Source organism: Pogoniulus pusillus, chromosome 15, assembly GCF_015220805.1.
Source record: "Pogoniulus pusillus isolate bPogPus1 chromosome 15, bPogPus1.pri, whole genome shotgun sequence".
Lineage (NCBI taxonomy): Eukaryota > Metazoa > Chordata > Aves > Piciformes > Lybiidae > Pogoniulus > Pogoniulus pusillus.
The window spans coordinates 17,041,193-17,058,070 of NC_087278.1; the positions used below are offsets into that span (position 1 = coordinate 17,041,193).

At 40.1% G+C, this 16,878-nt stretch overlaps 1 protein-coding gene across 1 annotated transcript in view; it reads left to right on the forward strand.

Moving 5' to 3' along the window:
* The first annotated feature begins 751 nt into the window (after positions 1-751).
* The window catches only part of MTPN (myotrophin), a 38,453-nt gene continuing 22,326 nt past the window's right edge, over positions 752-16,878 (forward strand). Inside the window, exon 1 of the mRNA XM_064155539.1 lies at positions 752-1,130. Coding sequence (XP_064011609.1) covers positions 1,059-1,130 — 72 coding nt within the window. The 5' untranslated portion in view covers positions 752-1,058. The remainder of the gene's footprint in view (positions 1,131-16,878) is intronic.

Here is a 16,878-nt window from a genome sequence, read left to right on the forward strand (position 1 = left end):
CACATTTCCATACTGTTGCCAGACTGGGTACAGTCACAGCAGAGCAGCTCTAGCTCCAAAGGGTGCCCAGGATGACTGCTGCCAAAGGGGGTTAAGGAAGAGCGGCTTCCTGTGAGCAATCAAGCCTGACTCATACTCGTAAAACATGTGGTTTCAAAAAACAAGATGCAACCATCGACTGTCAACGTACTAACTAATTACAAGACACTTCCTTTTATGTCTCCCCGCTCATCTTTTGGAATCGTTATGATTATTATTCACGGAGTGCTCTGTGCCTCGGGTTTTACAGAACAGCTATTCAGGCAATTAGTTCCCCTCAGTGGGCACAGACACAACACGCTGCTCCTCTGCCCGTTCGGAGGTAGTAGCCACTAGCCTTTCCGAGCCCTGCAGAGCTCATGGCGGCCTGCTGTGCTCCCAGAATGCTGCAACGCCCCCGCGCACGTCTTTCGCAGAGTTACGGGCACCAACAAAGGCAGGTTAAGTCTGAGTTTTGCAGGGTTATCCTCTCAGCCCGAGGCAGGCTCCGCTGCCTGACGCAGACTTCAGCACCATGGCAACCCCAGGAGCGGGCCTGCGGCCGCGGAAACACGACGCCGACGCACCGCCTCCGCTCTCCCTCCACCGCGCCTCCGCGACCCCCGGGACGCTGGCAATGCGCGCATGCGCAGAGTGGCTCCGGGGGCCTGCTCGGGTGGCGCATGCGCCGCGCGCCTCCTGTCCCGCGGGGTTGTCTCGGCGGGGCGGGCAGGGGAGCGTGGGGGAGGGGAGTTGAATGGAAACCGGAAGCGGAAGCGCTGTGCGCGAGTAAACCGCTTTTCCCTCGATCAGGCGGCTTCTCCCGTGTCTCTGTCCCGCGTGTTGGCCGAGCCCCGCCGCGCCGAGCTCCAGCCGCGCTAGCTGCTTCTGCTCCGCCCTGCCAACCGCCGACAGGCAGCGAGCGATCGGCCGCCAGCCGAGGGAGGGGCTCCCGCCCTTCTCGCTGCCGCCCTGTTTGCCTGGAGGTGCTGTCGGCCCCTCGTTTCCTCGTCCTCCTGCGTCTCTGCTAGGCGGCCGCTATGTCTGACAAGGAATTCATGTGGGCCCTCAAAAATGGAGACTTGGACGAAGTGAAGGACTATGTGGCCAAGGTAGGAGACGGCGGCGAGGTCCTGGCATGGGCGAGGAGGTGCTATGGGCTGAGGAGGGAGGAAGTGCACGGAGCCCTTTTCTGGGCCCTCCGCTGGAGTGATGGGGCAGGGGATCGACAGGAACTGCAGTCTTCTTGGGGACAGACTTTGAACTTTATGCATGCTGAGGGTCCCGACGGTAAGGCGAGCTTCCTCTCCTCCTTCTCGCGGCCCTTTTTGGTACCTGGGCTTCCTCCTTTTCTCACCACCACCCCGCTCCCCTTTTACCCCACAGTCGGGCATGCTGGTAAAGTTATTATGTATACGTACGTTAAACTTTCTGGACTGACTGCCAGTATGTTGTTCCTGCTTAGCTGATCTTGTATATATATGCATATGTGTGGCCTCGGTTTGGTTATCTGCGCCTTCGGGCTTATCCTTAATAGGGTGATGCTAAGCTACCGGATGTGTTGAGGCTTAATTCATTAACCTTCTGTGAATTGTTTTGATATCTAGTTAGAGTAAGTGCGATAGCATCACTAGACACCTGTGTAATGGTTGAAGAGTCTTTAGGTACACTGTAGTATTTGAAGGCAGGATTCTGTCCTCATTTGCCTTCAGTTGTCAATGAGGTTTGTGGGACAAGTGCATATACATAAGGGCAGGATTCTGCTTTAGTGAATCCTTAGTGTTCAGGGATATTGCCTTCTGTTACATCAGACCGAAGGTTTACATAATATTTAGCTATAATTATTTGGGCTTCTGAACAAGTTATCAGTTGTCTTTGAGAGCTTATATGTGCTGACATATCTTGCTGCGATGGCTGAAGTTCTTCCTACTCCACTTGTCAACTCTGTTTCATAGTTACCCAAACTTATAGTGCTCTTGGCAAAAAGATATGTGTGCAAGTACTTCCAGCTGCTTTAGTACAAAGTCCAACAGCTTAGCTTGAATAGTCTTCTCTGATAGTTTCAGCTAAGCTACTGAACTTTGCATCAAAGTGGGTATGCACTCACATGCTCTGCTTTGTGAAGTGCTAAAGATAATAACTGGAAATAATACAATATCCCACTTAAGCTGCTTGTTAAATGTAGTGTACCTATGTCTGTGTATTAAAGTTGGATGCTACATTTATCTGTCTTATTTATTCTTAGCTTTATGAGTTACTGGAGTGTTTCAGCAGCAGATTTGGATGCTTGCTACAGCTTTTACAGGAATTCCATATAAAACTAGAAAGCTCATTGCACACTAGTGATTAGTGGATCTTGTAACCAGCAATAGAACAAGGGGACACAGTCTCAAGTTGTGCCAGGGTAGGTATAGGCTGGATATTAGGAAGAAGTTCTTCACAGAGAGAGTGATTTCCCATTGGAATGGGCTGCCCAGGGAGGTGGTGGAGGCACCGTCCCTGGGGGTCTTCAAGAAAAGACTGGATGAGGCACTTGGTGCCATGGTCTAGTTGATTGGATAGGGCAGGGTGATAGGTTGGACTGGATGATCTTGGAGGTCTCTTCCAACCTGGTTGATTCTATGATTCTATTAGAGGCAAAATTTTTGGCAGTAACCATCTTGAGTCTACAAGATCACTGCAATACTAATTACAAACCATGTTTATATTCCCACTCTTCTTGAGTGGCACCAGAGCTTGTGTAGCAAATTAATTTATATGATTGCTCTTCATTCGCTTCAGTGCAAAGTTGAATATTTGGTTCCATCTGTTACTAAAAGAAGCTTGAGCCAGTCTGGATCATGCTGAAGTAAAGAGGTTGAAGGGCATCATCTAACTGCACTAACGAGGTAAATTTTTTTTAAAGAGAGATACCATCTATGGTTAGGTGTTTGAACAGAACAATCTTATATTTTGGAACTACATCTAATGTAGAAGGTAAATAAGCTGTGGGAATCTTCTGCTTTTTCATGACCTAATCTTGTTCACATTTTCCTTCACTTCCAAATAGGGTTTCTATCAGCAACTGTTAAGCATCCTACTTGTCAGTAACACAAGAAGTCTCAGGATTTCAGTCCCTTACATTTTCTTGACAAATCTTGGGCTAGTAAACTCTTAGCCTGGTTTCCTGTTGAAATAAAACTTACATGAGCAAGTTTTGAACTGAACCTTTTCCTTCCTAACAGTTTAAATTTTTGGTTTATCTTTTTGCTAAGTTTTATAGGGGTGCAAATAGATAGTGATGTATTTTGTGAAACTAAATGAAATAGAGCATGGTACCTTCAGAGAAGAAAAAAAAAAAGCTAAAAGAATGAGCTTATTATTATTTTACTGCACAACAGGAAATGTACATTGAGGAGGGGCAAGAAAACTTTATAAATCCTTTAAATGCAGGAGAAGCCTCGGCTGAAACTTAACATTCTTTGTTCCTAATGTAATGAAAAATGTTAGGGGAAATTATAAATCGATACTCAACAAAGTGACTTTTTCCATGCTAAACGTTCTCTCTTGGATGGCTTGCTTATCAGTTATATGGCTTCTGCTCCCTGCTGCTTTCCTGTTCTAAGTGTGATATAATATTCAGGAATTTTACTTATATAAACTTTGCAGTAATAGAAATTTCCTCTCTCTATGATGTGGGAGGGAGTCTTCTATATCTTGTAGTTTGCATCATCATAAAATTACTTCTTGTCTGTCTTCCTGAAACTTTTGATTTCCATTTTCTCATTTCTTTTGTTTCTTGTTCTAGTCTTGTTTCCTTGTCAGTGGACAGGAAATAATGCAGCTTTTAACTATAGTCTTGCTGTCTTGATGCCAACTAAAGATAAAGGGATTGACCTCTGATTTTGTTCCATATTTGAATGTTAAATCTTGAAATATAACTAGATGTCCTTGGGCACTTTAAAAATAATAGTATAAATGGATATCATCAGTGAGACACTAATAAGCTGTGAAAATTCTGTCTTTGGAGTCATTAAAATGTCTTTCTTTCACCTCTGATTTGGTTAGTAGGTACCAAGAGTAAGAAAGCTTAGTGGCTCTCAGACTTCAATTCAAAGAGCATGTGAACTTGAAGCATGATGTGAAAACCTTTCTATTCAATGACGTGGTCTATCCTCTTTAAATAAAGTTTCTGCTAATTCAACAGTTAGACCAAGACAGAATACAGAGGCAGAAGGAAGTCTCCATTTGCATTTTATGGATTTTTATGTAAAGAGATCTCACATTCTCACATTCTGTTAAAAAATACTTCAGAATCTTTCACAGAAACAGTCATTTTTAGGGGTGACAATGAAATAGATAAATGCAAAGCTCTGTTGCTTAGCAAAAGAAATCTTGGTGCTGCCAGTCTGTGCATTTGGAAGATGTTACTGACTTTTACTTTTTAAAGTGTGAAATATCATTTTTAAAGTTTGAATACTATAAGACTACTTTATTTTTTTGTAAGAAACAACTTACTAATCTCTACATTTTGCAACTTACAACTGTCAACTTTTTCTTTATGATGAATGTTAATTTCTACTGAAGTACTGTGGTTAGTGTATTATACCAGCAGTTAAATATGGTGTCATCTATTTTTATAATTATTAAAAAAAAAAATTAAAACTAAACTTTCATTGATGTCCTCCTTCTGAATATAGCCAGCATATGTTGGCTCCAGAGATGTTTTTGCAGGAACTGAAGAGATCGAAGGAATGCTGCACTCTTCCCACATACATCCACTCTAATTTTTAAAATTCCCTAAGAAACTCGAAGCTTTCATGGGAACAGATGAATCAGATGTGCAGTTAAATGAGTGAGGAGGACCCACACAGATTTTAGAAATTTGCTTCCCCCAAGGGAGAGAGCAGAGAGTTAAAAAGTGGTAGTTAGAAGAAGAGCAGGGTATATTAAGCCTGCAGATCTTCTTGTGAATAGTACTTGTTCTTTTGCCTTTTCTTTATCCTTCTTCCCCAGTCAAGTGAGATAAACTATACAATTGTTTAAAAATGGCTTCTGTATCAACATGCACATATTGAGTTTCCATTGAGCAGTAGATTTCTCAGGCAAAGTCACAGTCACTAGGCAGAAATTATTGTAAAGATAAACTTGAATCTGTAAGAAAGAGGTTACAGTAAATGTTTGTTGTAAAGTTAATATCCTTTTCTACAGATTGAGAATTCCTCACTTCATAATCTTACATAATTCCTTACATGGTTGCTTCCTAAAACATACCTCTGCTTACAGTTATGTTAGGTAAATCAACTAGCATAATATTGTAAGAAGATCACAGAATCACAGAATTAACCATGTTGGAAAAGACCTTCAGAGTCATCAAGTCCAACTTACCATCTGACACCTTCTGATTAATTAAACCATGGCCTCATCCAGTCTCCTTTTAAACATCTCCAGGGACGGTGACTTCACTACCTTCCCAGGCAGCCCGTTTCAATGCCGATCACTCTCTGTGAAGAACTTCTTAATGTCCAACCTAAACCTGCTCTGGTGCAGCTTGAGGCTGCATCCTCTCATTATGTCCCTGGGTGCCTAGGAGAAGAGATTGACCCCCACCAGGCTACAACCTCCTATCAGGTAGTTGTACAGAGCATTAAGGTCTCCCCTGAGCCTCCTTGTCTCCAGGCTAAACAACCCCAGCTCCCTCAGCCTCTCCTCATAGGGCTTGTGGTCAAGGCCCCTCACGAGCCTTGTTGCCCTTCTCTGGACATGTTCAAGCACCTCAACATCTTTTTTAAAATTAAGAGGCCCAGAACTGGACACAGTACTTAAGTTGTGGCCTAACCAGTGCTGAGTGCAGGGGCAGTGGGACTTCTCTGGTCCTGCTGGCCCCACTGTTCCTGATACAGGCCAGGATGCCATTGGCCTTCTTGGCTTCCTAGGCACACTGCTGGCTTGTGTTCAGTTGGCTGTCAGCTAGCACCCCGAGATGCCTCTCTGCCTGGCCCCTCTCCAGCCACTTTGTCCTCAGCCTGTAGCACTGCATGGGGTTGTTGTGGCCAGAGTGCAGAACCCAGCAGTTGGACTTGTTAAAACTCATGACATTGGGCTGTGCTCATTTACCCAGCTTGTCTGGGTCCCTCTGCAGAGGCCTCCTACTCTCCAACAGATCAACATATGCTCCCAACTTGGTGTTGTCTGCGAACTTACTGATGGAGGATGCAATCCCCTCATCCAGATTGTCAGTGAAGATATTAAACAGGACTGGACCAAACACTGAGCCGCCCTGGGGGACATCACTTGTGTCTAGCCACTGACTGGATGTAGCTTCATTTACCACCACTCTCTGTGCCTGGCCATCCAGCCAGTTCTTAACCCAGTACAGAGTGCCCTGTATAAGCCATGGGCTGCCAGCTCTGCCAGGAGTTTGCTATGGCAGATGGTGTCAGTGGCGTTCCCCACATCCACCAGGTGGTCATAAAAAGAGATCAGGTTGGTCAAGCAGGACCCTCCTAAATTTATGCTGTCTGAATCTGATCTAGCCATTCTATAGGTGCCCTATAATTGTACTCAAGATGATAACAAATGAAAAAACCCTAGAGAGAGAACCTTTAATCACTCAGCTAGAAAACAGCAGCTACTTTTGCATCCTTCACAAAATTGTGAAGGAGTATAAATGACGTCTGAATGTGTGTCTTGACAAAGGAGAAAAACTTGGTTATTCTAAAATTGGAGAGACTAAATCAAAAAAGCATTGTTTAGAAATACTGTTTTTGAAATAGAGGCAACAGTCAAGGTCTGAGTGTAGTGAGAAAGAGAAAAAAATGTGTTTGCAAGAAGAATTTTTAAAATTGGGAAGTAAACAGCTTTTAGTTTTTGAGGAGTAACCTCTATTATTTTGTGTATCCATTGAAATGGCTTCTGCTCCTCCAGGAGCAAACTAAATTAAAAGAAGCACTTTAATGTTTTTTATATATGAGTGGATTACTTCATTTACAAATTAAGTGAAGCTGGTGCTTGTCTTTTCTCACAGGTAGTAGGAGACAGAACAAGGGGGAATAGCCTTGAGCTGAGACTGGGTAGATTTAGATTAGATATTAGGAAAAAAGTTTTTCATGGAATGAGTGGTCAGGTACTGGAATGAGCTGCCCAGGGAGGTGGTTGAGTCACCAACTGTGGATGTGTTTAAGGGTCATTTGGATGAGGTGTTTAAGGATATAGTTTAAGGTGAATCTTGTGGAGTAGGATTATGGGTTGGACTTGGTGATCCTGAAGGTCTTTTCCAACCCGGATGTTTTTGTGATTCTGTAACCATGCCGTGGATACATTGAAATTCACTTTGTTTCACTATTCTTGCATGCTAAAGTGCACTTCATATGAAGGTAACATTGATATGTGTTGCCTCTGTTTTGCAAATAGTTTTCCTGCCCTTAAGTGACAGGAAATCTGAATGCTCAACTGGCTTGCTATGCAGTGTTACATCAGTAGTTTGTCCAGGGAGTGTATCACGGCTGGCACCTGGGAGCTGCTGGCCTCTTGCATATCTCTATATTATAACTCCTTGGTGCTATGCCAGTATTTACATACTATGTCAGTCTTTCTTTATCTGGGTATTAGAGATCTTCTGTTATTCACCATTTATTTTACTGCTTAAGTTCTATTAAACTTGTTGTTCAGTTTGCATTTTGTGTATTTGAACGTGGTGACCTAAACTTTTATTTTGTGAAACAAAAGACTTGCTTTTGCTGTTAGTAAGCTCCATATTAATGGTTAGAGTTACTGTTAGCTAAAATGCCATGAATGTAAAATATAAAAATGTATGACTTACTGACTGAATGTTCCAGAATTCTCAAATCTGTCATTTATGTGAAGGTGCAGCTATAACTGAATCTGATGTCATTTCCATCTGAAATGTAAATAGAATTAATGATAAAACCACAGAATCACAGAACTTTAGAGGTTGGAAGGGACCTCCAGAGAGATCATGAAGTCCAACCTCCTTGCCAAGACAGGATTCCCTAGAGTAGTTCGCACAGGAATGCATCTAGGCAAGTTTTGAAAGTCTGCAGAGGAGACTCCACAGTGACTCTGGACAGCCTGTACCAGAGCTCTGTGACCCTCACTGTAAAGAAGTTTCTCTTTATGTTGAGGTGAAACTTTCTATGTTCCAATTTGTAGCCATTGCTCCTTCTCTTACTGTTGGTGACCAGCAAAAAGAGATTGGCCCCATCCACTTGACACTCCCCCCTCAGATATTTGTATGCATTGATCAGATCTCCTCTCAGTCTTCTCCAGAGTAAACAGCCCCTGGTTTCTTAGTCTCTCTTTGTAGGTGAGATGCTCAAGTTCCTCAATCATTCTCATGGATAATCTGGAACTACTAAATGTGGTAGTATCTTACTGAGATGCCAACATTTGGCTTATGGTTGTTTTGTTACTTATTTGGCTTCTATGCTCTGAAAATGTTGGTGACTTTAAGAGATTGCCTAAGTATGTGACTCATGTTTGACTTTGTCAAACAGTAAGAAATGAAGTGCTTCCTTATTTCCTTCTGTTTAGGCTATTCCTAGTATACTGACTTAGAGATCTGTGTCTAATTGGTGTTTGCTGCAAAAAGTAAGAGAGTCATTAACATCTTATTTTAATAAGATAATGAATTTGGGGTTTATTATTGTTGTTGAAAGTTTTACTAATATATTCCTTTTCCTAAATTGAAAACAGATTTTATCTGTTGAAAAGATATCCTCTTTTGTCCAAGTTTGTGGTATTTAGAGTATGCATTACTAAGTATGACAGTAGAAATTTAGGAGCAGGTCATGAATAACAAGCAGAGAATTCAATGCAGTGAGGAATATATCTGCCTGTAGTACTGCATCTTTTTTCTTCCTACCCTCCCTTATTCTAGCTTCAGTCTTCCCTTTGGTATTAGGTCCATCCGTCTTGACTACAGGCTTGTTTTTCAAGCCTTGCTTTTGTCTTCCAATTCAACTAGTTAACCTTTATTTCATCAGGAGAACGTACAGAACATGAGTGAAGCTTTCTAAAAGTCCTAGAGAACAGTTCTGCAGTGGTTTGTGTTCTGTCTCCATTTGGATTAATATGTGGAAAGTTGTGATAGTTGTGAAGGTTATGCATTGAACGTTCACTTGGCTACTCTGGAATTTGTGAGTCACACAGACTACATAAGAAAAATACTGAAGGAGTGCATCTTGTAGCAGTGTTAAAATTCATTAATAAGGAATCCTCTGGACAGGTCACAACAGACCAAACAACTTCTATAAGACTGTTCTCACTTAGCTGTTAAAGTATGAGGACCTGAAAGTCAAATATTCTACTCAAGTTTAAATAGAACATGGTGCACTCAAAACTGCAGGGTTTTCAGGTCCACAGGTTTTTATGAGATTGAAAGGCAGGTGTAGATGAAAGGTCAGAAGAAGAAAATTTTGCAAAGCTACAGAAAGCCAGGGGACATATAAAAGTGTACTGCTTAACTTGCATATTAATTTTGTTTATTGAATATTCGTCTCCAGATGAGTGTTCTTAGCAGACTTTTTATGGCTATATGCTTGTTTGAACTTCTGTACCGGAGTCCAGTCAAAAGTGCGAACAAAGTTAGTCCTCTGTACCTAATTTGCAAGCTTTGAAAGTTTCAAAGTTGCAAAGTTTCAATTAAAGTTTTTCTTAATTTTTCTTTGCCCTCTAGCAAGGGCTTCTCTTTGATTGTTGTATTTAGCAGTCAGTACAAAACTGTAGAAATCTTTGTTATTTGTTTAGACAGATCTCCTATTATTAGGATAAATGCATTAACTGGAATTAATAAGTGCCAATAACTGGCCAGTCGGTTATGCAACAATTGTTTATCTTACAACTTGCAGTTTCAGCAGTTTTGAACAATTAAATATTTTTCTGCTTTAGCTCATTATGAGGAGGGGTAAGAACAAATTAGCACAGCTCATATTAAAAAGTGCTTGAAATATTTATTATATGCTGCATGTGTATTGACTCTTGTTTCTGCAAATTGAAAGCCCATGTCTATTGTGAGTACCTGTGGTAAATTCTGCAATCACATGCCAGAGATGGGGAGGGAGCCAATAGTTTCCTTGAAATGTTTAAGGAACTAGTATGTGTGTTGCTGTGTGGCACAATTAAGGTCTGTATCTCTCTGAATTGGAAAGCAATCAGTGTAATAAATTATTGAAAAGGCTACAGTTCTTGTCTTTATACTCAGTTTGACTAAAATATATGTGTGTTAGGCTTTTTCAGTGTTTTTTTTTTCTCTGTTTGTTTGTTTATTTTCCAAATAAAGGACAGCAAATAACTTAATGGTATCCTGAAAGCAGGGCTGAAATCCTGAGAGGGAGACTAAGAAGGGAAAGGGAAATGTGGTCTTGTAAACTCATAATGCATATGCACATGAATATGGTTTTGAAGTAGCTTGAGGGATTTGGGTTTTGGTGCTTTTAAAACTTGTATTTTTATGTTTTGTTTTTTTGGTGTTTGGTTTGTTTTGGGTTGGTGTGTTTTTTTATTTTGTTTTTTTTTTTGAGTGGAATTCTGTAAGAAAGAATTTTTATAACTTTCTTGGTGCAACAAGAATTAAAGTATGGTCTAGATTGTCTTGCTGGTCTTTGCTTATATACATTGCGGCCTTTCTCACTGGTTACAGACCAAAAGGGAAATGGTGAAATCATTTTATTTAGCCTTCAGCTGTGCTTTGAAAATAAATCACAGTAATTGCATGCAGTGTGTAATAAGCTGAACAGACCAAACCATTCCTAGAAAGGTGTTCTGGGGATTTGCTTGTCATACTTCCAGCCAAAGTTCAAAGAATATTCTAAAATATGTCTAATTATGGAGTCAGTTTATAAAACAGAATTGTGTGCTCAAGAGTTTCATATGAAATGTCAAGACTTGATAATTATAGTTGAACAACACAATACTTTCTTTCCCCAAGCTGCAGTAATTTATAAACTTGTTTTTTGATACACTCATCATCTATGAATTAGTGATCAGCTTCAAGGAAGAAAGATGAGCTGGAAAGCCATTTGAGATGAAAGATAGAACAGCCTGTAGAATAGTTATCATCAGAATCTTTCTTCCAAACTGTTGTGCTACTGATGCACGTATCATAGGCCATTAAGTGTGTCAGAAGATTTTCATGCTTTTTAAAAAATGCTTCCAGTACTTGATTCAGATGAAGCAATTGGGAGGAAGAGGTGTAAAAAAGAAAGAGTTCTGGTGAGGTGAGGTGTGATATGCATTTGTATGTATGCCTTATATGAAAGGTTTCATATGATCCTTTGTATTCAGGTGAAGAATTCAGAGGAATGTTTTTTTTTCCTTAGACTTCTGACTTCTCAATAACTTTAAAGTACAATGTTAACTAATTTTTGGCTAAAAGAATGGATATTTAGCATGGCTTAGAAAACTTGAATTTTACCTGTGGTACAGTAAATTAATTATCTTTAATTAAATTATATTTAGCTTGGAGATAGTAACTCAACAATAAGTACATTTAATTTCAAACTATATTCATTTAATTAGATTATAGCACAAAATATAATCTTCAATTTAGTTCTGGTGACAAATTAGCAGACTGCAGAAATTGCTGGTGAAATCTGCATAAAATAGCTTAACTTTTGGGTTTTTTTTAACTCTTAAGAGTAATTTTTGGAAGATAGACTTATGTCTCATGGTGAAGTGCAATCTTAATTTTTAGAATGCATATTTGTTGTTTCATATGGTTTTTTTTTTTTTAACTATTGCTAGTTTTTTAGATTATGCCTAGAAGTCAGAATATCAGTCTGGCATCTATCAAAACTGAAATCCAGTAGCTGGTAACTACCGTTATCCTAGAAGAAAAATAATCTCTTGTCAGTCTATTGATGGCATAATACTGAATTACTGAGACCTCATCTGATTCTTAGTTTAAGTATGGTTGATGTCTGCTGTTTAGCAAATCATCTGGCACTCATGTGGACTGGAATATTTTCTGCCTCCTATACTCTTAGAGTGAGTATCATCCTAGTCAGTTGAAAATGCAGTGGTGTTAAAACATAAGAGTCTGGCCAATGACTCCTGGAGGGAAAACCCTTTCAGGCCAGCTCAGCGGTGAAAATGGGCACTGCACTGCATTCGAATAGGTACGGTATAACATGTATCTTTAGAGTGAACACTGGTTTTATGTTGTGAAGGTATACAGCCATTAGATCTATCTGTGATTCCTTAAGAATTTATGGTTAAATGGTTTTATTTTCAGTTGTTCCTCCTGTATCATTTCTGAGACAAGCTGTGGTGCTAAAACTAAACCATTTTAAATTCTAATTCCAAATTCTTTCTAAGTAGAAGTAGCTTAGGAAGTATACCTGGTTGTCTACTGTTTCAGTCCATGATCTAGAATATTTAGCATGCTAACATTCATCAATTAAAAAAGTACTTTGTACAGAGAGTCTGTTAGAAATTATAATACCTTTGCACCAGCTTATTCTGTTAGAAGTAGTTTACTGCCATTGCTGAGTTGTTGCATAAGAAGTCAGTGCTTTTGGACAACTTTTACTGTAAAATTGCTCCCTTCATTCCTGTTTCATCACTTACTAATGCAAATAGTTGTTTCTACTACTTCTTATTCAAGTCTTAGATTAAGGATTGGAAGGTTGGAGGATAACAACTTGTTTTCAATAATGCATGTATTTGACATATCTCTGAATCTGGGATTGTAGCACAAGTTTCTAGAAGCTGTAGCTAGGAAATGGTGGGTTCATTACTGTACTACAGAACAAATGGTGTATCAGGTTTGTTTGTCTTTAAAAATGCTGATACAACTGAAGCACAGATGACTCAGTAGTTCAATTTATTTAGCAGTTGTTTCTGTAATAGTATTCTTTTAACTAAGACAAAGGGCTTCAGAATGGTGGATAAGCTAGATACTTGTTTACTGCTTACAAATAAAGCCTGAAAGTATGCCTGTTAAATACCTTTCTGTTGACTTAAGCCAAAATTAAATGTAGAGATGCTTATAAAATCTTTTCAGAGTACTTTAAATACCATATCAAGACAGACAAAATGCAGCAGCAAGTTCATTAATTTTCTAACTTCTATAGGCCAAGTATTGATGCTATGATTAGCAGCTGAGGCTTCTATTGAAGTAGAGAATTGCAAAGTGCATACCCATTTTATCTGCTTTGGTCTGCTGCAAAGTGTTAACTGGAGAGATGCTGTCATCAGAGTGGATATAACTTTTTGATAAGGTAGCTGAGTGTCTTTTAGTCAAAGTACTATGCCAAAATCTTTGAATAAACTTTTTTTATCATTTTTAGTACTGAAGCTCAGATAGATGTGGCTAGCAAAACTAATATAAAATGTTAGATATTCATCCAGAACAGCAGTTTCTGTTGATGTCTGCAACCTGTTCCACAGACCTGGAGCTTTCTGTATTCAAGAAGTTTCCTTCTCACCATGTTAACATGATTGTGCTTTTTCATCATCATCATCTACAGGATTTCTTGTGGATGTTTTTGCTATTTTTGTTTTCTTCAGTAAGGTGTGATAAGAGGAAAGCTTGTCCCAGATTTTCTCAAAAATATGAAGAGTAGAAAAGACAGCTTGGAGGAAATTCCTTCTTGCTCCAGGATATGAAATTTAGAAGATAGAGAAATAAAACCTGGCAGTGTTTAAAAGGCAGTAAGTGTCTCTTACTGTGCACAAAAAGATAATCAGGATTAAGTTTTAACTAATGGAGTTGCTCTCAGTTGTTAAACAAAAACTAAAGAACTTGTGGATCTTCTGAAATTGTCTAAGTGGAAAGTAGTTATCCTGTACAATAAATCTAGGTTGTTTGCTTCTGTTCAGTTGTCCATAGACAGCTGTGGTTTGCTCAGGCTGCAGTTGGAAAACTACTGGAATGGTCAGAATTTGCTGAACCACTGAGCAACAGTAGCAGTAGTCTCTCTATGGCAGGCTTAATGAGGTAGCATTATGTGAATTTATTTATTAGTTTGAAAATAAATAACTTTTCAAAACATAGAGGATTTAAATGAAAATTTGGATCCTGCACAGAAGTTTTGCTGTTACCATGGGAAACTTCCTTTAAGTTATAATTAGTTGATTTCTCAGCTTTGACAAGGACTTACTGCTAGTTTTAAACTGAGGAAATCTGCTTCAAAATCATAAAAAATTCAACAGTTGCAACACCTCATCTTCCTTCTCTCTCTGTTCTTTGTACTTAACCTAGCCTTTGAGTTGTTAGTTACTTGTTCCACTCTTGCTCTTCTGTTGACTGTTGACCAGGAACAACAGAAAGAGACAAGAAAACTTGTGACTCAAGGATCTTGCTGAGCAGAACATACAGAAAACTGTTGCTTCACCTTAGGCAGTGTTTTGCATTGTTTGTTTGTTTTTTTTTCAAAGCATCAGGCTGAGTGGAAATGTGGAATTTGGTGGTTTTTTTCATTTGCTCTGCCAAATTCTTAGTTCTGCAATATCTGAAGCATCGTATATCAACACTGAGTTTTTTTCTTCTTACAGGGAAGTTTAAATAATAGTCTGTACTGGCTTGTGTCATTTGAATTATTCTTGTTTCTCATTAATAAAAATGCACAGCAATGTGGAAATAGCATGTTAGTCTAGGGTTATGATAAAATACCCAGAAGATAGGATAACAAAAATTATTCTCTTGTCTAAAGTCCTAGACTAGTGGCTCTTACTTTGGGTTTGTATTAAGACAGTCCATGTGAGGATATTTAAAACTGTCTGTTTTACTAATGGATGTAGGTATTTTACCTCTCTGCTTTACTCAGCAGAAACTACGTCAGTCTGGTGCTTCATTCCAGTTACTAAGACAAAGTGTCGAGAGAAAATGCTGTAACCAGCATGGAAGAAGAGATTAGTTTAGTGTCCATGCTACTGTGTGATGGTTTGGGGGTTACCCCGCCCCTCCCACACTTTTGTATTTGCCCCAGCTAACTCAGACGGCCTCTGGGAATATAGATGAAGCAATTTATTTACAGCTAGCAGAATTTACAAGCAGCTATTTACAATATATACAGTTATATACAGTTATATACAAAGGATAAACAATACAAAAGCACAACTCCCCTCCCAGAAACCTGAGTCCCCAGGAGGGGCTCTCAAACCACCCCAACACCTCCCCCCGTCCCTCTCAACCTTACCCCAGTTCTCAGGAAGAAAAGAGGTGCAGCCAAGAGGTTAGGGAGCAGGGTTAGTAGGAGCAGGGTTAATGAGATGTGACCAGGTCTAAGGCAAAAGCAAGAGTGAGAGACAAAATGGAGAATGTTTTTTTCTTCTTCCCAGAGTTCTCAGCGTGACTGTGAGAGAAGTAGACACAATTGTTTTTCATTTCACTGCCCGTTATCTAGTTCTTTTACCAAAACATTCCAGCTTGCTTCAAACTAGCACAATCCACCCCTTGTCTACTTCGCTCAGAGTATCGCTGAGAATTATCTAATCTAATCTAAACCAATATTTACACTAAAACAATATATACAAGTTCAGTTCACACTTCAATCAGATGTAGGTGATTCAAAAGCTCAGAACAGGGACTCCCAGGTGATGTTGGGTTCGTGCTCACGTACTGTAGATTCTATCGTAGATTCTCTCAGTGTTGGGCGCCGATGTTACCTAGAACAGAAAACTCCTAACAGCTTGAATTTAAACTCTCTCAGCTAAAGTTAAATTTCTCTGTGGAATACACTGGATTTCACCATTCTCCTGCATTACCCAGTATGTATGACCAGGACCTTCAGCAGAAACCACCCCTCGGACAGGTTTCCCTTCGCCCGAAGGAGAAAATACCCAAACAGTTTTCCCTAACAGATTCTTCTCACGTACAACAGGAACTTTATCACCGTCTACTGTTTGGACCAAATCTGATTGTGCAGGTCCTGCTCTGTTTACTGAACCTCTACTATTTACCAACCAGGTAGCTTCTGCTAAATGTTTGTCCCAGTTTTTCAGAGTTCCACCCCCCATGGCTTTTAGGGTGGTTTTCAGCAAACCATTGTAGCGTTCAATCTTCCCTGAAGCTGGTGCATAGTAGGGTATGTGATAGATCCATTCAATACCATGCTCTTTGGCCCAGTTTTTTACAAGATTATTCTTGAAATGAGTACCATTGTCTGACTCAATTCTCTCTGGAGTTCCATGTCTCCACAAGATTTGTCTCTCCAAACCAACAATGGTGTTACGTGCAGTAGCATGTGGAACTGGATAGGTTTCCAACCATCCAGTGCTGGCTTCTACCATCGTCAGCACATACTGCTTGCCAGAACGTGATCGAGGTAAAGTGATGTAGTCAACCTGCCAGGCTTCTCCATACTTGTACTTTGACCATCTCTCACCATACCATAAGGGCTTGATTCGCTTAGCCTGCTTAATAGCAGCACAAATGTCACAGTCATAGATGACTTGGGTGATAGCGTCCATGGACAAGTCAATCGACCTATCACGAGCCCATCGGTATGTTCCATCTCTGCCTTGATGTCCAGATGAGTCATGGGCCCACCGAGCTAAGAACAGCTCACCTCGGTGTTTCCAATCAAGGTCAATGTCAAGTTCAGAGTTGGCATCAACTTGAGCAATCTTAGCAGCTTGATCTGCCTTCTGGTTGTGTTGATGTTCCTCAGTGGCTCTGCTCTTAGGCATGTGTGCATCTACGTGCCGCACCTTCACTGGAGTTTTCTCCAGCCGTGCATCAATGTCCTGCCATAGATCAGCACACCAAATAGGCTTTCCTTTCCTCTGCCAACCATTCTTCTTCCAGTCCTTCAGCCAACCCCATAGAGCATTGGCTACCATCCACGAGTCGGTGTAGAGGTAAAGGATAGGCCAATTTTCACGTTCAGCCACATCAAGAGCAAGTTGAACAGCTTT